This window comes from Myodes glareolus, chromosome 5 (genome assembly GCF_982192425.1).
Source record: "Myodes glareolus chromosome 5, mMyoGla1.1, whole genome shotgun sequence".
Classification (NCBI taxonomy): domain Eukaryota; kingdom Metazoa; phylum Chordata; class Mammalia; order Rodentia; family Cricetidae; genus Myodes; species Myodes glareolus.
Window position 1 is genome coordinate 67743260 of NC_142030.1, and position 22141 is coordinate 67765400.

The 22141-nt window shown below is 42.0% G+C and overlaps 1 protein-coding gene across 7 annotated transcripts in view; it reads right to left on the bottom strand.

Annotated features, from left to right (window-relative positions):
- Abl2 (ABL proto-oncogene 2, non-receptor tyrosine kinase) overlaps positions 1-21694 on the bottom strand; it is a 93428-nt gene extending 71734 nt beyond the window's left edge. For 5 of the 7 annotated variants that reach the window (XM_087906389.1, XM_087906385.1, XM_087906394.1 and 2 more), the window contains exon 1: positions 21294-21693. In XM_087906389.1, the coding sequence (XP_087762515.1) occupies positions 21294-21450 (157 nt within the window). In that variant the 5' untranslated portion in view covers positions 21451-21693. Of the gene's footprint in view, positions 1-21293 lie in introns of all 7 variants that reach the window. The other 2 variants (XM_087906388.1, XM_087906384.1) reach the window with 1 other exon arrangement.
- Positions 21695-22141: the final 447 nt, after the last annotated feature.

Consider the following 22141-nt stretch of genomic DNA (forward strand, 5'->3'; position numbering starts at 1 on the left):
AGAAGAGAGCCTGTCTTTGGGGAAAGAAAAAAAAAGAGGCATTTGTAAATTTATATGTATGTATGTATGTATGAGCATTATTTACATGAATTCTCAGAAGGTGAAGGTAATCCAAGTGGTCCATGGACAGAGAGCTGGAAAGAATGTGATACAAACTTACAATGAAATACCATTCACCCTTAAATGTAAGACACCTGCAGGCCAGTGAGACGGCTCAGCAGGTAAGCATGCCTACCACCAAGACTAACAGCCCAGGTTCAATCCCTGGAACCCACAGGGCAGAAGGAGAAAACCAACTCCTTCAAGTTATTCTCTTAACTCCACATGTATACCATGTTCATGAGTGGGCACCTACAGACACACATATACACAAAATAAAATGTAATTTAAAAAAAAATCTTAAAGATACCCAGGATAGTCAAATTCACAGAGACAAAAAGAAAAATATAGCGGTTGCTAGGGGCTTGGGAGATGAGAAAATTAGGAGTTAATGTTTAACAGATTCAAGTTTGGATCTGGGAAGATAAAAGAGTTCAGGAGAAGCTGGGCAGCAGTGGTGCACACCTTTAATCCAAGCACTAAGGAGGCAGAGGCAGGTAGATCTCTGAGTTTGATAACAATCTCATCTACAAAGTGGTTCTGGGACAGCCAGGGCTAAACAGAGAAACCCTGCCTTGGGGGGTCGGGGGAAATAGTTCTGGAGAGAAATGGTAGTAACTGTCATACAATAAAAATATACTCAATGTCATCGATCTGTACGCTTAGAAGTTTTTAAATATACATTTCTTGTATCTCTACAGTATTTTGCCACAACAAAAAAGACAAAAAAGATTATTAAAGGAGTCAAAGAGAAAGAACTAAAGAAATGAAAATAGTACTGAAATTAGAGGTTCAATGGATTAAATTGTAGATCAGATCAGTAAAAAAAAAAGCACTTTGATGAAATAAAACATTGCACAGTACTACAAAAAAAAAAAAAGCCCTACAGAACAGAGGCTAAGTGACACAAGAACAAAAGAAAAAGTCCAAAATATGCCAAAATAACATCCAAGGAGAGACTAGTAAAATGAGAAGGCAGTATTTGAGGAGATAATTGCTGACTTTTCCAAAACTGCCCTAGTTTCAGGAAGCACAAAAGATCATGCTAGTAGGACAAATACTAGGAAATCTAGTTACGATGCAGTGGAAATGCGAGACATCAAAGACAAAGCAACTTATAAAAGCCACCAGATGAAAATGACAGGTTGTCTGCAGGAAGTCAATTACACTGACAGTTACTTTCTCAATAGCAACAATAGAACCCAGGAGATAGTAAATTCACCAAAAGGCAAAATCAAAGACCAGTCACTGAAGCCCACTACAATTTTGATGGTCTTTCTGTTCACATCAAATATAAATTTGCTAGGTATGATGGTGTATGCCTGGAATCCCAAGACTCTGGAGATCAAGGACAGAGAACCATTTGAGCTGAGGAACTCAAGAGCAGCCTGGGCAACATGGCTATCTTCAAACATTCACACAGGGCTGGATAAAGAAAGACTCAGTGACTTCAGTTCCCAGCACCTCTATCAAGCAATCCACAAATGCCTGTAACTCTGGCACCAGGAATCCAATGCCCTCTTCTGGTTGCTTTGGGCACCCACATAAACATGTACCTATACACACACACCCCATGCCCCAAACCACATGGCACTAACTCTTTTTCTGTCCTATAGACCAAACCCAGAACCCAGCACCTTATGCATGCTAGGCCTCCTAGCCCCATAGTGGTCTCTTTTTTCCCCATGTTTGACTGAGTTTATTATAGACAAAGTAACAGAGTTTGGGGCTAGAAAAAGAGAAGAGATTGGATATATATAATTGGATATAGAATTAATGTGGGCCTTCTATCCACAGGCCTTAGGAGCCCATGGATCTGCCTAGTTCTTTCACATCGAGAAGTTAATCTTTCAAGCCATTTCCATGTTGGAGATCCCCTGGCATGTTTCACAGCTCTCCCACTGGCAGTGGTGGTAAAACTTCTTTCTCACAGTAACGTCACTGCTTTATGACTTCTATAAGCCCATCAGTGGTGAGAATCCTGCCCAGGTCCTATATGCACCTCCCATGTGTCCTCCTGAACCATCACAGTTCTGGCAATGAACTCCAGATTTAGACATGGCCTTGTACTCAGTTCTTCAGGACCTATAGAATTCTGCCTCAGCACTTGGACTCTAGAATCTAGAAATCTTTTAGTTTGTTTTCATTTCTGAGACAAGTCTCATTAGATAGCCCAGGTTGTCTTGGAACTCTTCATAAAAATCCACCTGCCTCTGTCTCCCAAGTGCTAGAGTTAAAGGTGTCCACCACTCTGCCCAGCTTCCTAAAGTGAAGTCTTAACTGGATGGGTATGTTACAACTAAATAACCAGGGAGAAGTGTTTTTCATCTAGAGTACACCTGCTTGGTTCAATGCTCGTGTGTGTATGTGTGTGTGTTTTGTAAGTGATTTTGATATATTTCAATTAAGGAAAGAAGGTAAAGGCAGAGAGTGAATATATAATAAAATAGCCAAGCACTGGGACCTGGGCTGTTCTTACAACCTTCCTATTCTCTTCAGCCACTGAAAACACACACACACACACACACACACACACACACACACACGTTATCAACCCATGCAGGTACTATTCATAGTTTCTACTACTCAGTGCCATCCACATTTCAGTGCTCTGAATCATTTAGTGCCTCCAAGTTCTCCATCTACAGCTTTGTATTTCTATGAATTAACAAGACACCAAGAGACTCAAAGTCTTTAAACCATGTATAGTAAGCTCACTCCTGTAATCCCAATACTCAGGAGGCTGAAGCAAGAGGACTGTTGGAGTCTGAGGCTAACTTGTGCTACATAAGAGGGTTTGTGCTTGTTTGTTTCTTTGGAGACAGGATCTCACTATGTAGCTCTGGCTGTCCTGAACTCACTATTTAAACCAACTGGCCTCAAACTCAGAGATCTGCCTGCCTCTGCCTCTCAAGCCCAGTCTACATGTGGGTTCTAAGGAAGCCTGGGCTATAGAGGATCCTATTTCGAAAAGAAAAAGGCAAATACTGACCCTTTATCAGAAATTTCATACCCACAATTAAAGAGTATTTAGGTTTTCTGGTTTATTTTTGTCCCCCTCAGTTCCTCTTCAGAACTGAACTTACTTTAGCTTTACTTATTCTACCTACTACAATATTTGGGGACAGTAAGAAACAAATGGCAACTATTCACTGGGTACTTCCACATAGAAGCTTTATAGAATCATAGTAGGTTCCAGCTGGAAACACATCCCAACTGCTGTTGTGTCAAGAGTCCCCAAAACCACCTCCTAGCTTCAAGACTCAGAAAGACTTAAGAGATCTCAGCACATACCTGTAGTCACACTGACTCCTAGCATCGAGATCTAACCAAATAAGCTAACCAACCAGGTGGAGAGCTTGTTACAGCAAAATACAAAGCACAATCATCACAGGCAATAAGGCACACTACAGTTTAGAAAACACTCTTCCAAAAGTTGTTCTTCACTGCTAAGTATGTAGTTCATACTTGATCAAATGTTGTCTCCCAAGCAAGCTCTGTTTCTACTGGGAGGTGGTAACATAAACACCCTCCGCCTACTCTCTATCAACTTCAAACTCCCAGAAAGAATGTAGATGCCCAGTGCTAACCACTCTGTACAGATCGGCAGACCGAGTCACTCTTTTCAGACCTGAACGCTCCAAACACCCAAGCTCCCAGATAGACAAGTGCCAACACTGAAAACAGGCTTTTCTAAAGCTTTTGGTCCAACTGAGATGCTCCCTTTGGAAATAACATGGGAGTTTTGTTATGCTTTTTGTGATCCTTATTTTCTGTCCAAAATAAACCCCCACAAATAGTAAGTGCGCATGAGGCCCTCAGTTCAATCCCCAGTACCATCACAAAACAAAAGCCCAATGCAAAAACTCATTACTATCACCATTTTTAATTACAATTTCCATTACCGAGATTTTCATAACAATCTATTTACATTCAACTTTTTTGTTTGTTTTTTGTTTTTTTGAGACAGGGTTTCTCTGTAGCTTTGGAGACTGTGCTGGAACTCACTTTGTAGACCAGACTGGCCTCAAACTCACAGAGATCCACCTGCCTCTGCCTCCCGAGTGCTGGGATTAAAGGCATGTGCCACAATTGCCTGTTACATAAACGTACTAGATACACTATGAAATTACCTATAATGAAGCAAGAAATCTTCAACAACTTAAGATGGTAAAATTTTAATCTTTGGACTGGAGAGATGGCTCAGAGGTAAAGAGCACTGGCTGCTCTTCCAGAGGTCCTGAGTTCAATTCCCAGCAACCACATGGTGGCTCACAACCATCTGTAATACGATCTGGTGTCCACTTCTGTACTGCAGGATACATGCAGAAAGAACTCTGTATACATAATAAATAAAAATTTAAAAATAAAATAAAATTTTAATCTTTATTCATTAAGAGAAACATCATTTAATACAATTTAATAAATATTATTTACATCATAAAAGTAAAGATAAAGGATGTGCCCTATTTCAAGATCTCTGCTTCTTGTTGGTTGACACAGACACTTACAAACCATCAAACAACACTGCGAAGTTCTAGTCCTCTACAAATCACCAGCCAAGAGCTAGGCAGGAAGCCCACACTTCCTTGAAAGAAATCAAGCTCATGACATTTTTAAGGAATACAGCATTACCTTGCAGTCTTCCTCCACACTGTTTTCAATACTTAACAATGCCTTATTTAGACTAAGTATGTTCTGTTCAAAGGGTCACATAAGAAAACTAACATCACAAGGATAATTCGCTTAAATAAAAAGATCTAAGGGAAATGTGGAAGATGACCTAGCAGTTAAGAACTCTTGAGGGCCTGAGTTCAGTTCCCAGCATGTATGCTTGTCAGCTTACAACTGCTTGTAAATTTAGCTCCAAGGGACCTGACACACTCTCTGGGCCTCTAAGAGCATTCCACACATGTAGTACGTGCGCACACTCACACACAGACACCCCACATACACGTAAATAAAAATAAACCTAAAAGGGGAGGCAGAGTTAAGCTATCAGATCTGGGTGTGAAGTCCTCGTCCCTTCACTTGGGTAGGGCAGGAGGGTCTCTGGGAGTTCAAGGCCAACCTGAGTTACAGTTAGTTCCAGGCTGGTCTAAAATACAGAGTGAGATGACAGAGGTAGGGACAAAGGCAGGAAGGCAGGTCAGACAGGTGGCACCTACCTATAATCCAGCACTTGGGAGCTACAGGCAGGCCCATCAGGAGTTCAAGGTCATCTTTGACAATATAGCAAGTTCAAGGTTAAAGTTGCTGGTCAGTGTGGTGGCACACACCTTTAATCCCAGCACTCAGGGAGGCAGGATCTCTTTGAGTTTGAGGCCAACCTGGTTTACAAGAGTGAGTTCCAGGACAGCTAGGGCTAGAGAGAGAAATCCAGACTCATGAATTAATGAATGAAGGACTGCAAAGGGCCAGTGAAATGGCTCAGTGCTTGCTATGAAGCTTAATGAGTTAAGAGTCCCAGGATCCGCATGGTGGAAGGTGAAAACTGACCCCTCAAGATGCCATGGTCTCTGTATCTACCTACATATGCACAACCCATTCACATCCATATATAAATTAATGCATTGCTATAAAGTGTAAGGGTCATGCCTATAATCTCAGCACTTAGAAAATAGAAGCAGGAGGATGAGGAATTCAAAGTCAACCAAATGGCTACACATAAAACTTTAAGACCAGTCTATGCTACACAAAACCCTGTTTAAAAAAAATGGGGGGAAGAAGAAAAGTAACAGGACTGAGGCCGTTGCTAAGTGGAAAACAAGATGGTGTATAAAAAGCTTTGTGTTTGATTTCCAATACTATCAATTTTTAAAAGTTTTCATTACATTTATTTATTAAATGTGCCCACACAACTTTGCATTCTGTGTACAAGTGCATTTCATGGCACACCTGTGGAGGTCAAAGGACAACTGGGAAAGTTGGTTCTTTCCTTCTATAATGTAGGTTATAGGGATTGAATTTAGGTCATCAGGCTTGGTGGCAAGTTATCTTTGTCTGTTGAGCTAATATAAATTAAGGGTATGGGTAGGGGACAAATTGCCAAACAGTGTATGTATTTCCACTGGTCTGATGTGGGGGGAGAAGAGGGCACCACACAAGCGAGATGACTCAGGAGAAAGGTACCTGCCACCAAGCTGAGAACCTGTGTTTGACCTCCAGAATCCATGTCCTCAAAATATCAATACCTGACCTCCACACACGAGCCATGGCACACACGTGCCCACACATTTACATACAGTCACTTATACAACAATAAATATAAAAATACTACAAATAAATAATGAACAGAGGAGGTGCCAGTGGCTATATATGCATACATACATATATATGCATGTGTGTGTATGTATATATAATTTACCTCTGGACATGCAAGAGATTGATGCTGAGTGTTGCCACAATAACACAGCTGGGAGGAGATGCAGAAAGACCTGTCATACCTTCTGAATTCAGATGGCTGAAATCACTGACCGTTCAGTAGATAAATTATTTACAGCTTAAAAGAAAGACCAGCCATTCAGCAGCAGGGATAAGACAAAAGAATATTTTAAGAGTTAGGATAAGGAAAACCTGAGAGGTCATTATACACTACAGACAAGCCAAAACCATGAAAGCCAGCTTGAGGAAAGTACACCTGACAGATGCACAGAGCAAAAACAATGCCAAAACCCCAAAAGCCCACAATGGGAAAGGCAAGCGTGTCAGTGCATAGTTTCCACCAGCCTTGCTATAGTGACTCCTGCCCACCACATGCCCACCACACCACTTAGAGCATTTCCCCCAACACCTCTGTGCTTAGCTCCACTGCTCTCCATTTCTTCTCTAGCTAGCTACATGAGAGAAGTATTTTTAGGATCATTTTAAAATATACTTTGGGAAGTGAGTGAGGGTGAGGCAGGGTCCTGTAGTCAAAGCTAGCCTTGAATTCACTGTACAACCAAGGACAACCTTAAACTTCTGATCATCCCACCTCTATCTCCCAAGTGCTGGTACCCAGTTTCTTTGTAAGAGAAGAATAAGTGAAGTACTGAACAAACACACCAATCAAAAAACTGATTTGTAATAAAATAAAGCTATATATTATCCTTAGGTATACATCCAGAAACATGGAAATTCAGCCAAGGAAGAGCATATATCATATGTTAATTATCTCAAAATTATCTTAGCCTTAACATTTTTCAGACTGTTTTTAGGAGCTCTCGTAAAGTGCTTCAACCAAAAAAACAAAACAAAACAAAACAAAAAACCAAGAAACCAACAACAACAAAAGAAGAGAAACCAGAACTGTAGTAATTCAATAGTAGAGCATTTGCCTGGCATATATGAGGCCCTACATTCAATCTCAGTACTACACACACACATAAATAAGACTTAATGTAATTTTTCAAAAGTTGTAAGTACTCACAAATATCACCTTCTGAGTACCACATACCACACACACTCCAGAAATTTTGCACATAATAATAATTTAATCCACACAACAACTTCATCAGGTAGATACTACCAACAATACTATTATAGATGAGGAAAGAGAAAAATAATTTGCCTAGAGCATATGACTTCTAATGTCTCTGTCTATCTCTCTCTCTCTCTCTCTTTGGTTTTTGGACAGGGTTTCTTTTTTGGGTGGTCCTGGCTGTCCTGGAACCCACTCTGTCTCTTAAGGTTCTAAATTTGTTGATACTTAAGTCAAGCTACCAGAAGCAGGCATATTTTTGTGAGTTCAAAAGCAGCCTGATCTATATAGCAAGCTCCAGGCCAGCCAAGGCTACACAGTAAGACCCTATTTAAACAAAACAACAACAACAAAAAAAAAACCCTTACAGCTCTATGCTATAATTACAAGGATCCACCACAAAAAACCTCAAAAGCCTTATAAATGTAAGTATAAACTGGATATAGAGGTGTAGGTCTCTAATCTCAACATTTGAGAAGCAGAGGCAGAGGTCAGGGGATTAGAAGGTCAAGGCCAGCCTTCAGCCTTGAAGTGTAGTGAAGCCAAAAACAAAACAAACAAAAAAAGAAAAACCAAGGGGGCGAGGGAAGAGCATTCAATGAAGGGCTTGCCAAGCAATCATGAAGACCCAAGTCTGACTCCAGTGTCTGGTCAGCCCAGGCAGCACACACCAGCACTTGGAAGGCAGAAACAGAAAGATCCTTGGGGTTTGCTGACCAGCAAGTCTAGCCAAATCTAGGAGCTCCAAGTTCAGTGAGAGACCCTGTCTCAAAATATAAAGTGAAGGAGTTGGAGGCTTAGCCCAGTGCTAGAACACTTGCCTCCCAAGAACACATATGCACATACATATACATACAAAAAAAGGCAAATGCATGCAAAAGCAAATGACAATAAAAAGAATTTTAAGGTTAAAAGATCTGTTTAAAGTTAGAAACGCCATTTTGTTAAGTGTCACCCATCATCCCTTCCTTCACTGGGGACTGAGTGTGGGGCTTCAGCTCAAAGTCTCAGTGCCCGTGCAGTGTGGAGACTCACTATGCAGCCCAGACAGGCTTTAAACTCTGGCTTTCCTGCCTAAACCTCCAGAATAGAGGGAATTACAGGTCTGTACCAACTATTTTTATCTCAAACTGTTCAAAAGAAACATATTTCTTGATAGTAATTATCTACGCTTATTTTACTAATAATTCTTTTAACATAAGTCTAAAAATATGAGAAAGGTCCAACACAATTTCTGCAAAGTAGTACCAAATGAACTAATCCATTATATTTATTAACCTTCAATAAATAATACACTACATTTTCCCCTTCTCTGTTATCATAAAGGCTTTTTAGAACATAGAGAAAAGCAGGTACATGCACCACCCCCGGGACAGTAGAGAACTGGAGAATACAAAAAAAAAAAAAAGTAAAAGTCAAGCTGCTAAGGGCTGGGAATCTGGCTTAGCTGGTAGATAACTGCAGATGCACAGAGCCTTACCTCTACACCCAGACTAAACACAACCATCTGTTTGCAAAAACTGGTAAGGAGGACCAGAAATTCAAGGTCATTCTTGGCCACATACTGAGTTTTAGGTTGGCCTAGGCTACAGAAGAATCTGTCCCTTTTGGGGGTTGGGGTCTTAAACCAATGGCAGAAAACAATCTCTCTAAGTGAAATAGCCTCATGTGTAAAACCAGAGGACGTACAACTCCCTAAGTTTCTCTTACTGGTCTGCCTTTTGTTACAATGATTTCAGCCAAGAACAGAGTTAAGAGTGAGGAAAAGACTATTTCCTTCCTCTGCATCTAGTAACAGGCTATGGGGGCATCATCAACTTTCAACTCCCCAAATATCAGTTCGCCTGTCTGCAAATCAACTTTATTGAAATCACATTATTTAAGGTTTCTTCCAGCTCTAAATTTCTATGCCTCTGTTGAAGAATCAAACTCACAAATTTCTTCTTAAAAAACATCTAATTCCTTCAAAAAATATATATATACACACACACACACACATACATACATACACACACATACTACTTGCTCTCAGGAAAAAGAAAAACAAACTAGAAGGAAATTTGGAGAAATCCAGAAATTCAGCGAAATGACCCAAAATGGCAAGCTCTATAAATAAAATCTAGTCAAAGACTTTAAGTAATAAGAAAGCACATTAGAGCTGCTGAGATGGCTTAGCAGATAAGAGTGCTTGCTGCCAAGTCTCAACCTGATACATGGAACCCTCACAGCTAGGATGAAAGAACATGTGTGCTCTGACCTCCACACATGCATCCTAGTTCAAAATAAATAAATGTAATAATAATAAATGTCAGCTACCTACTGGTCTCCTAAACCACTTTTTAAAAAATGAAATAAGAGCACATTAAATACAGGCACCTTATAAGAAAAAATAAGTTTAATAGGAACAATTTGAAAAACTTTTAAAGAGTTGCTACAAAAAAAAAAAAAAAAGGCAAAGACCCCTTCCAAAGCTTCCTGACACCCTCACACCAGTGTAGCTGACAACAAACACATTGCTGGGTCTCAGCAACAGAGAACTGAATATCCACAGGACAGCCAGCACTGCCTGGACACATTTCAGACGTCACAACTGAAAGCAGAGTGCTACTGACAATTGTTTGGTAGAGAAATATACAGTTCAGCCCTCATTACAATCTATCATTTTGTACAAAATTACAGAAATTGAAAAACTCTTAACAGCTGCTGTGATTATGGTGACAGTCCTTGAAACTTAGAGTTGAAATCAAGCAATGAGCATTATATGGACCATCAGAGCACTTTCGGGCTAAAAAATAGGAAGTGTAATGAAATGAATTAGAAAGGAGGATAAAATGAGCAAACAGAAGCTAAAACAAGAAGCAGAAAATAAATACTGGCTGAATTTTTAGCAACCTTCCACTTCCTGTTTCTGGACAGGCCAGTGTACCATGGAAGTTTGCTAGGGACTGCATAAGATGACCCCTATTTCTTATAACTAAAGAGTGCTGCCAACACACACCACCCACAGAGACTGCTGAAGTAGATAGAAGCAATTCTACAGTGTATGGAATAGCTGAGTCCAAGCAAAACAGCAAAGAATTTGATGAAATTTGCTAACTGAAAAACCAACCGTGAAGACATCAATGTGAATTAGTCTATAATATAGACATAAGAAAAGGCAAATGCTATGGAAAACAGAAATAAGCAACTATCCTAAACTTGAAAACAATAAACTCCAAATCTGATATGTATAAAGAGTCCTCCTTAAAACTTTTCCCACAGCTACCACATCAAACCCTTGTGCTTCAAGACGAAGACTTTTAAAGGACAAAAATGAAAAGATGGGCAGAACTATAACTCAGTGATAGGATACTTGCCTAACAGGCACGAGGCTTTGGGTTCATTTTCAGAACTAAAAGAAAAGCCACATACTGCTAAGAAGAAACAAAAAATAAGCAGGGTGTGCTAGCTCATGCCTATAATCCCAGGACAGAGGCAGGAGGATTGCTGAAGTCACCACCAACCTGGGCTACAAGGCGAGACCTTATCAACAAACAAACAAACACCAAATGAATCAAAAAACAAAAACAAACACTAAGTTAAGTGAGTGATCTAGTGGGTGTTGTTAGGCTGGAGAAGAAAACCTACTTGCTCAGGGCTGAAAACGCCTTGACAACCACAGCTCATCACCAAGATGACTCTTCTTTTTGAACATAATTAATAATTTCAAGAAAAAGTCCTGAAATAATTAGGTCAAAGAACTTATAAAAGCATTAAAATTTTTCTAAACAGGGTTAATTATCGAACAAAATAAAACTTTTTTAAAGAAACAAAGTGATATAGAATTGATAAAGTTTTACTTGAAGACTTAAAAGGCTGCTCACTCTAGATGCTAAGGTAGGAGGGTTGGCTAGAGTTCAAGGCCACCCTGAACTACCTGAGTTCAGGTCAGCTAGGGCTACAACATGAAAATGTCTCAAAAAAATATGGTAAAATACAATTACATTAAAAATAGGGCAATTAAGTGGGGAGAAGAATATAAAGAGAATAAAAGCAGATTTGAAATACTTTTTTTAGACCCATCAACAACTTCAAAGAATGCTTCGGTTTGTTCAAAGCACACTCACGGACTATAAATTATGTACTATAAAATGGCAAATATCATATATTATTACTGTCTGAAGACATATGCATGAAAATGTCAGGGTAAAATCTATTTATTTGTATGCTAGTCAAAACGTTAATTAATAATAATAATAGCCAGGCGGTGGTGGCGCAAGACTTTAATCCCAGCACTCGGGAGTCAGAGGCAGGTGGATCTCTATAAATCCAAGGCCAGCCTGGTCTACAAAGCCAGAGCTAACACAGAGAAACACTATTTCAAATAATAATAACAATAACAATAGTGATGATAATAATATAATAATAAATGGTTGTCTACTGTGTGCCTACAGATCTGGGCTGGAAAGATAGGTAAGAGCACCAGCTGCTCTTCCAGAGGACTCAGTTCAATTCCTAGCACCCACATTGTATTTCAAACCTGTCTGCCACTCCAGTGCCTCTTTTGGTCAATGTGGGCACTTCACACATGTGGTACACAGACATACATGTAGGCAAAATACCCAGAAACATAAAATTATTTTTTTAAAGTTTTAAATAAATCTTAAACTTGTTTTTTTTAATTTATTTTTTTATTAAAAATTTCCACCTCCTCCCCTCCTCCCATTTCCCTCCCTCTCCCCCCACTCCCCCTCCTCCTCCAGTCCAAAGAGCAGTCAGGGTTCCCTGCCCTGTGGGAAGTCCAAGGTCCTCCCCCCCCTCCATCCAGGTCTAGGAAGGTGCAAACAAACTAGGCTCCCACATAGCCAGTACATGCGGTAGAATCAAAACCCAGTGCCATTGCCCTTGGCTTTTCAGTCAGCCCTCATTGTCAGCCACGTTCAGAGAGTCCGGTTTGACCGACCACATGCTCCATCAGTCCCATCCCAGCTGGCCTAGGTGAGCTCCCATTAGATCAGTCCCACCGTCTCAGTGGGTGGACACACCCCTCGCGGTCATGACTTCTTTGCTCATGTTCTCCTTCCTTCAGCTCCTCATTTGGACCTAGGGAGCTCTTAAACTTATTTTTTTAAGACAGGGTTTCTCTATATAGTCTTAGCTGTCCAGAAACTATGTAGAACAGGCTGGTCTCTGCCTCCCTAGTGCTGGGATTAAAGGCATGTGCCACCACGCCCAGCTACTTGCTGACTACTGTACAAGCTCCTCTGTGGTACATTAGTTTTCTACATTTAGGTATCTTTGTACATGAAATGCAATCTTTAACTCAATCAAAGAGTTACTGTAATAAAAAAGCTTTGAGCATCAAACTTTTTATAAATAAAGACAGATGGGTGATACAAACAATGTATTGTTAGTTTTTATAGAATATTTTCTTATAATTACCTGGAACCAGAAAATACTAAGTGGCAAGCTTGAGTTTTAACTCAGTAGTATTTCTTCAGTTTGTTATAATTAGCATAGAAGGAAGGGTAGACTATAAAAATACACGTATATACTGTCTATTAAGCTACCTTTGACCGTGACCACATCAACTGAAAGATTTCTAGGCCAGTCCTCTCCTAGGACAGTAAACCAGGGAATACAAATGGCCTGAGCCTACTGAGCTGTGTTACGCTGGTGAAAACCCAACACTGGCAGAGCTCACAGTGGAGAAGCCAGCAAATCACCGCACACTCAGCATATTTACGAGAAGCAAAATGAAGCCAGAGCTCAATGTAGTTATTGTTTCTTTAAGGAATCCAAAATTTGGGATGCTGTTATATTAAATGTATATTCATCTATGCTTTTATTTGATTGGAAGTTTGACTGAAAAGCAATACTGAAACAACTTTCTAATCTGTATGATATTCTCAGAGTACACATGCAACCCAAAACACCAGAGCTTACTAGCAAAGAATTACTGCAAACACAGACACACACACACACACACACACAAATCTCACTTTTACGCTCAAAAGTTTTGAACATGTTGTTGTTGTTGTTTTAAAGACTGGTGGTGGTGGCTAGAGAGATCGATCGCTCAGGGTCAGGAGCAGATGCTTCTCAAGAACACCTGAGTCTGGCTTCCAGCAGATGGTCCATAAGTGTCTGCAACTCTGGCTGCAGGAGATCCGAAGCCTCTGTCTCCATAGACACCTGCACTAATGTGCACATACCCACGCACAGACACATACACATAAAGGACAAAAATAAATATTTTCACTGGGCAAGGTGGTGCATTCCTTTAATTCCAGCACTCAGAGACAGGCAAGAGGATCTCTCAGCTGGAGGCCAGGCCAGGGCAGGATCCTCTAACTTCTTAAATAAAGAAGTTCACTAACAGCTATCTGAGCATTGACAGCTTTTGAAAAACAGTTCTGTCTAAATTATACCTAAAAATTCTCTTAGAGTCATTAACATGTGCAATTAGTAAGTATAGACTACATTAATACAGAAAGAGAGAAAATCCTCCGGGCTGGCAAGATCACTACGCAGCTAAAAGTTCCTGCAGAACAGGCCTGACATATTATCTGGAAATAAAAAGGTTCTTATAAATTGTACAGTGCAGCAAAAATAAAACTAGAGAGATACTTCAGGCAGCCAATATAAATTCTAATACTAGATCATTGAAGCGCTTCAATTATATAGTCTAGTGTTGCAAATACAAAATAATGCCCTCCTCCAGATAGCTATATTTATGCTAAGACAAAAAATGCTACCACAGATAATCTTCCCTATCTGGATATTCTGATGTCATGGTAAAAACAGCTACCTACAGTTTTCTTTTTGTTGTCTTTTTTTTCCAACATGTCTGTGTGTTTGTGCTGCATGAATGTGTATGAGGGTGAGCTCACCCATATGGGCCCACATGGAGGCCAGAGATTGACATGAGGATGTTTTTCTTCAATCTTTTTTCACCTTATTTTTTGAGACAAGGTCTTTCAGTGAACTGGAAGCTCACCATTTCAGCTAGAACAGTCAGTGAGCCCTTAGACTCCACCTGAGTCATCTCTTCAACCTCACCTACCAAGTTCTATCAAGTAAAATTGTTACTTGTCAGTTTAAAATGTTTAAACTAACACTATTACAGAAATATATAAAAGGAAGTATATGTGTGTGATTTAAACAAGAACACCTACTCAGTTCAGGTTCTAGCAAAGGACACAAAGAGTGGTGGGAGGAATGAGAGGGCCCCTGTTGGTTCCTATGTTTGAATCTTTGTTCCCCAGTCCGGGGACTGTCTGGGAAGGATTAGAGAAGGTGTGGTCTTGTTAGAGGAGGTGCGTCACTGGAGGAGGGTTTTGAGGATTCAAAGGACTAGAGGCATTCCCAATGTGCTCTCTTTGACTGATGGCTGGGGATGTAAGCTCTTGGCTGTCCCTTCTGTTCAGTAGTTCTGAATCATTTACTCTACTAATAGAGGACCTGGGTGGTATTTTACACTCTTCTACATTCATAATTTTCAATCCTTAGCCACCTGAGTACTGGAATTACAGGTATATACTATGTCCATCCAAACATTTTTTTAAGTTTTTCTGACCTACATGGTGAGTTGCCTGCCAGTTTGTGATATAGAGTGAGACCCAAACTAAAAAGAAAAACAACAAATATTTAATTCTCCTAACAATTAGTGATTACTGCAAGGCATGGTAATACCTAGAACCCAGCGCTTAGAGGTGGAGGTAGACTAGAGTTCGAGACCAGCCTGCAAGTCCCATGTGGTGGCACACATCTGGAAGCTCAGCATTTGCGAAGTGGAGCAAGAGAAAAGGGAATTCAAGGCCATCCTCAGTTATCAAGTTTTAGGTCATCCTAGGCTACAGGAGACTGTCTTTATAAACAGAGCAATACCAGCCTGGGCTACACATAGAGAATGTTTCCATGGACAAAATGCAGTAAGTGGTCACTACAACAGATCATGCTATCTTTCAGGAATATCATTTTACTTTGGAGTATCTACAACTTATTCTGTAAAGACTTAAAAATGCACTATAGAGCTGGGCAGTGGTGGCTCACACCTTTAATTCCAGCACTTGGGAGGCAAAGGCCAGCCTGGTTTACAGAGAGTTCTAGGATAGCCTGGGCTACAGAAAGAAACCCGGGGGCGGGGGAATACACTATAAATACAAAAAGAAAATTCCAATGATTTAAAATAGTGAGCTTAAAATTTTTTATTACTCAAAACCTTATAATTTAGAGTTTTTTAAATATAATTTTCAGAAAGGAGGTAGGAAGGGAGCAACACTGACTTGACATCTTTTAACTATTGAAAGGTATGCCAGATACTAAAAAGTAGAGTAAGCAGCTAGGCGTGGTGGTTCACACTGGTAATCTCAGCACTAGGCAGACTATGGCGGCAGGAAGAAAGCTCAAGGCCAGCCTACTGTACACAGCAAAACAAACAACAAAAAGACAAATAGAGATTACCAACACAAAACATCAGCTCAACTATAAAGCTTCAATTAAAAAACTGACAAGTCATATAATATCTCATTCTTTCATACCAAAATATGGCCTACTATTTCATTCCTTTTAAATTACATTTCTAAAAACATTTCTGGCAAAGCAAATCATTTTAACAGCTTACTCACAATATTAACAATGAAAAAAATTGTCACTCTTGGATAAAGAAAAAAAAATCATGGGCTCTGATAAACTTTCTAAGATAGATAGATAGATAGATAGATAGAGATATATTATTTACATCTATATATATATTATTTACATTAAAATTTATATAGAGAGCCAGTGAGACAGTTCAGCAAGCAAAATCAATTGCTGTGTAAGCCTGATGACATGAACCCATGAAAGAAGGGAAAGAGTTTCCAAAGATTGTTCTCTAACCTCCATGTACTTCTGCACTCAAACACACATCACATACCCACACACACAATAACAATTTAATAATAATTTAAAAATTATTAGCAAAGTAATAATCTAAAAAATTTACATCTACATGTAAACTCAAGAGTCTATCACACTTTTTTTAGGGTTTCTCTGTAGCTTTGGAGCCTATCCTGGAACTAGCTCTTGTAGACCTGACTGGCCTCAAGTTCACAGAGATCTGCCTGCCTCTGTCTCCAGAGTTCATGGATTAAAAACATGAGCCACCACTGCCCGGCTCTATTATGCTTTTAAGATTTATTTTCCGTAGTAGTAGGGGGCAGGGTGTTTAAAAGTGTTGGAGGAGGCCAGAAGGCATCAGATCATCTGGAGCTGGACTTACAAGCTGATATGAGCCACCTAGACTAGGTTCTAGTCACCAAACTCAGGTCCTCTGTAAGAGCAGCAAGCATTCAACTACTAAGCCATCTCTCCAGCTCTACACCAAACCTTTTAGTTATGGATTTACAAGCTAATAATTCAATAAACTCAAGACAGCAAATTCTTCCCAGTGTTTTGAGATGTAATCTTGCTACACAGCCCTTGCTGGTCTGATACTCACTGCATACGCGCAGGCTGACCTCAAATACACAGCAATTCATCTGCCTCAGCTTCCAAGGGCTGGGATTATAGGCATAGGATAGTGATTTATATACTAGTTCCATGTTGACCGAGATTAGTTTTTCACAACAATGCCAAATGTATACTTGCTATGTAGACCAGGTTGGCCTTAAACTCAGAGCCTCAGCCTCAGTTGTCTGTCTATTTTTAAAACAGCACAAGAGGTTAAAGACAGGACTGGACATGCTGGGCAAGTGCCTGACCACTGAGCAATCTCCCTAGTCCTCTGAAGTACCCATTTTTGTCTCCTTAAGTATAAGCAAAGAATGTCTTCACATTCCTAACCTCAGCCTCCCAGGTGGGACAGTTTATCTTTCGTGGGCACTACTGTTAGAAATGTGGTAGTCTGAATGTAACGGATATATATTGGCTCAGTGGTAGAGTACTGTCTAGTTTGTATGAGACCCTCAGTTCAATCCCCCAGTCTACCATCCCACAAAATTAAAAATACTTACTTTACCTTTATTTCTTCCAGTATTTATTATTTCGACTCTTTTCATACTAGTCTTTGGCTACCATATTCACATCCTATCCATCTGCTTCTAACTTTCAACCTTGCTAATAAAATCATTTATCCCAGTCATAAACCTTGACTTTAACTTTGACACATCCTCATTTTTAATAAGAATAGGAGCTAGAGAGATGGCACAGTGGTTAACAGCACATGCTGCTCTTCCACAGGACCCAGGTTCAATTCCTAACACCCACCTGGCAGCTCACACCTGTCTGTAACTCCAGTTCCAAAGTTTCTGACACCCTCACATAGGCATACACACAGGCAACACCAATGCACATAAAATAAAAAGAATAAGGATGATGACAAGAGGTAAGACACACTGAAATATAGTGAAAATTATATATATATATATGAGAGAGAGAGAGAGAGAGTTTCACTTTAGACGAGGCTGGCGTTGAACTCAAAGAGATCCACCTGTCTCCACCTCCAGGTACTGAAACTACAGTTGTGCACCATCACACTGAATTCCTAATATGTGTAAGGCACTATTCTAAATGCTTTGCATATATTAACTGATAAACTACTGAGTACTCTTATAATTCTTATTTTGCAAATGCTGAGCCCAATATATAATTAGCCCAGGGTCACACAGGAAATAAACAGTCAGATTTCAAATACTGACACAAGGGCCCCAGGGCTCCCACCTTCAACAATGCCAAAGAGAATGCTGAGAATCAAGTCCTTAATCCCAGCACTTGGGAGGCAGAGGCAGATGGATCTCTGAGAGTTCAAAGCTAGCCTGTTCTACAAATCGAGTTCCAAGGCAGCCAGAACTATTACACAGAGAAACCCTGTCTTGGGGGGAGGCGGGGGTTCAAGTCCCTTAAGTTCATGAAGGACTCACATTCAACATTCACAAGGCCCTCAGAGTGCAACAGGTACTCAAAAGCACTCGTACTCACTAAATGAACAAAACTCACAGCCTACACCCACTGCTGCTAATCCACCAACTTTAAGGTCAAGTTCCCAGCGTTATATTTCATACCTGAGTTTATTGATAAAATCTATAAACTACAGCCAATCAATTAAACTGATGAAACTTTTGCCAGAGTTCCCATAATCCAGTCTCTTTCAATTAAAGGTTTTGTTCCTGTTATTTCTCAATTAAGAGTAATTAAATTCAAACTTAAAGGGCAGCTCTTCCACAGACAAACTCAATGATGACAGCTGGGTGCTCACTTCCATAATACCAGCATCTGAGTCTGAGTGAGTAGGGGTTGCAAGTCGGAGGGTGGCCTCCACTAAACAAAGACCCTACACATGTGCATGCTGGCACACCTCTTTAAGGCCATCACTCAGGAGGCAGAAGCAGGCCAATCTCTGTGAGCCTGAAGGGCAACCTGCTCTTCATAGTAAGTTCCAGGCCAGCCAAGGTTGCACAGTTAGGCTCTGTATCACAATTTTACTCTAGTGTCTCCTGACTATTTCATCCACGACATCCCACTGTTTAGCTGTCTTTTGCTTAATCTGCTCTTTTCCAGCTCCACAGGTCCAAATCAAGTGTGGCCTTCAAAACCCTCTTTGTCCATTATTCACAACTTCTTCTTCCTTACAGGCAAAAGAAGGACGGGGTCACCGCTGCCCACTGGACCACACTTAACACAGTAACCCCATAAAGCAAAGCCATATGAATTTCTTCCTGAAAGCAGTTAACCCTGTTCCCAATGTTTCAGCATGTCAATAAACACTTTATGAATAGCCCCCTGCATATAAATTCACATACCTTGTGCTGCACAAGCACATCTTTAATAGTGAGCATATAAAACTTAAAACTCAGATGGCTCCAAATCACCTACCTCCTCCATTAAGAAACAACTCTGGAGCTGGAGTGATGGCTCAGGGGTTAAGAGCACCCACTGCTCTTCCTGAGGAGCTAGGCTCAATCACCAGCACCCACAAGGCAGCTCACCAACCATCCAGTTCAGGAGGAGACCTGATGCCTTCCTGCTGGCCTCTCTGGGCATCAGGTATGCATGCATATGGCACATGGCACACAGACATACATGCAGCAAAACACCCAAACACAAAAATTTTAACCGGTTTTTAAAAATTCAGAAAGGAAAAGGGAAACAAAAGAGTCCAAATTCAGAACTCAGACACAACTCAACCAACAGCTATAAAGCGCTGGGACCTCTTTTTGGCATGCTACCATCTATCGTCACCTCCTCCTTGTGACTAGTTTACACTTCTTAACCTTCCCTCTCCCCAAGCTATGTGTGGGGCAGTGTTTACCCTTTACTTTGCTTCTACATGTATTCTCAGTGAAACTGAACTTTGCTACTTCTCAACCAGCTTATACGGGCCAGTCCTTTCTCTAGAAGTCACATCTACATCAGCAGCCTCTTGAGGGTCTTAGGATATCTTCTGCATTTTCCCCCTTCTCTAGTCTGCCCTCCCTAGGAAAGTTCTCTGAAAAAGGGTCAACAACACTACAGAGGAACAAAAGAATCCACTTGGCCTCAGGGGGAAAAAATAGTAATACTCTTTTCTTTTCTTTTTTTTGCTGCTGCTGCTGCTGCTGAGGCTTGAACTCAGTGCCTCGGTCAAGTTGTGTGCAATGTCACTGATTTACAGAACTCTATACTCAATTTTTCCTACTGCACTCTTTCTTATACTCATTTCTGTTTGTTAACTACATTATTAGAGCATATAATAAAGACACACAAATTAATAGAGTATGTGCCCAAAATTTGTATTTATTAAGAGTTTAGAGACACTGGACCAACAAAACGGCTCAGTAAGTAAGGATACTTGTCTCCAAGCCTGATGATGAATGAGTTCAATACCTGAAACTCACATGGTGGAAGGAGAGAAGGGATTCCCCGAGTTGTCTTCTGAACACTGCATGTACGCGCCCGCACACATACACTCACACACGAAATAAATATAATTTTAAATAGTTTAGAGACAGCTCTTCTGAGGACGCTATGAGACGGCGCAAGTTCCATACGACCTAGAGGACCTATGCATATTATGTACACGCAACTGCGGCTCAAAGAAAACTCACATTCCTATCCAAACGGAAGCCCCAGCCATACCCACCCATCTAACAACCCTGCCAGCCATCTCAGAATCCTGGGTCCTACTTAGACACACAGAACAGGGTGGTTTGGCAGAGCCTTTCATTTTTAGTTTAGGGAAAATACTCTAATTGAAAGTAAAGAGACACTAAAAAGGGTTCACAGCTCACCATTCGGACACTGCTCAGTGCCTGATTAATAAAACACACACCGAATATGCCACGATCTCAAGATGCAGTACCTATTTCCCAATTCCTCAGGGCACGACTCGTTCCCGTCGTTAACAACCGGTTTATCCTCCCACCTCCAGAACCTGAGTTCATACCTGCCTTCATTCTTCCCTCCCTAGGGACACCAACCCTCGTTCCACACTCGCCCCGTCCTGTCCCAGGACAGCAGACAGTCTAGCCTGTGTCCCTAAGACCCCTGCTTGCTCTTTCTGCCGCCGCCGCCCCCAGACGCTGCCAGCCAGGCTGGAGAGCCGAGCCGTGCGGGGGGAGGGGAGTGCCTCGCCTCCCGTGACTGGCCCAGATGGCAGCAGATTCCGCCCCCACTCGTGGGCACCCCTCCAGCCCTTGCCCCCGAGGGCTGCCCGTCCGCCTCGCATCTCGCCCCGACCCCACCCCACCCCCGGCCCCCCCTCACGCCCTCCGTCGGCTCCGGACACACTCACCGTGCTGGGTGAAGACGTTGAAGCCGGTGTCTGCGGTACGCCCCGCCGGGTCCCGCCTGCGGCCCGAGGGCCTGGCTGCGCTGCTGCCACGGATCCCGCGCGGCTGCGGCTGCTGGAGCCCGGGAGCCTCCCCGACGCGGCCCACCTGCTGCCCCATCCCGCCGCTCGCGTACTCCCGCGCCCCCGCCGACCCCGGCTCACATTCCTCCTCTGCTCCGGCCTCGGAGCTCCTGGCGCCGCTCCGGCCTCTCCAGCCCAAGCCCAGGCCCCCCGGGCCCTAGTCGCCGGCAGCTCCACACGAGGACTCCTTACAGCCGCCGCCGCGCTGCCTCCCAGCGACTCACAGACTCTCCTTCTCCCTCCCCCTCCGGCGGCTCCGCACCCCAGCCGCCGCCGCCATCTTTAAACCACTGAGCACAGGGCGAGCGTGGGACAGAGCGTCTCCCGCCCCCTCTCGCCAGGCACCTCCGCTACTCGGAGGGCGGAGCTCCAGGTGGCCCCGCCCCGCGCCGCGCCCCGCTGGGTGGAAGCTAGGGCCCACCGCTCCTCCGAGCCCTCGGGTGCTTCGCTGCGCCTGGCGTCCGGGTCCGAACCCGCCAGTGCGGACGTTCGCCCACGTTCGGCTCCACACACCACCCCCCTTGGGGGATCTATGAACCCCCAGTCTTTCCTGTCCCACCTCCACCTGTCAAGTCAGAGGAGGCTGAGAACCCACCACGTGCGCAGCTCAGCAGCAAACAGCTGAGGCTCCTGAAACCCGGTGCTTCTCTGCCTTTCAAATGAGGAGCTCTTCACACACACACTTAACAGCAGGCCTAGAGTGAAGTTTCAAATGGATACAAAATTCC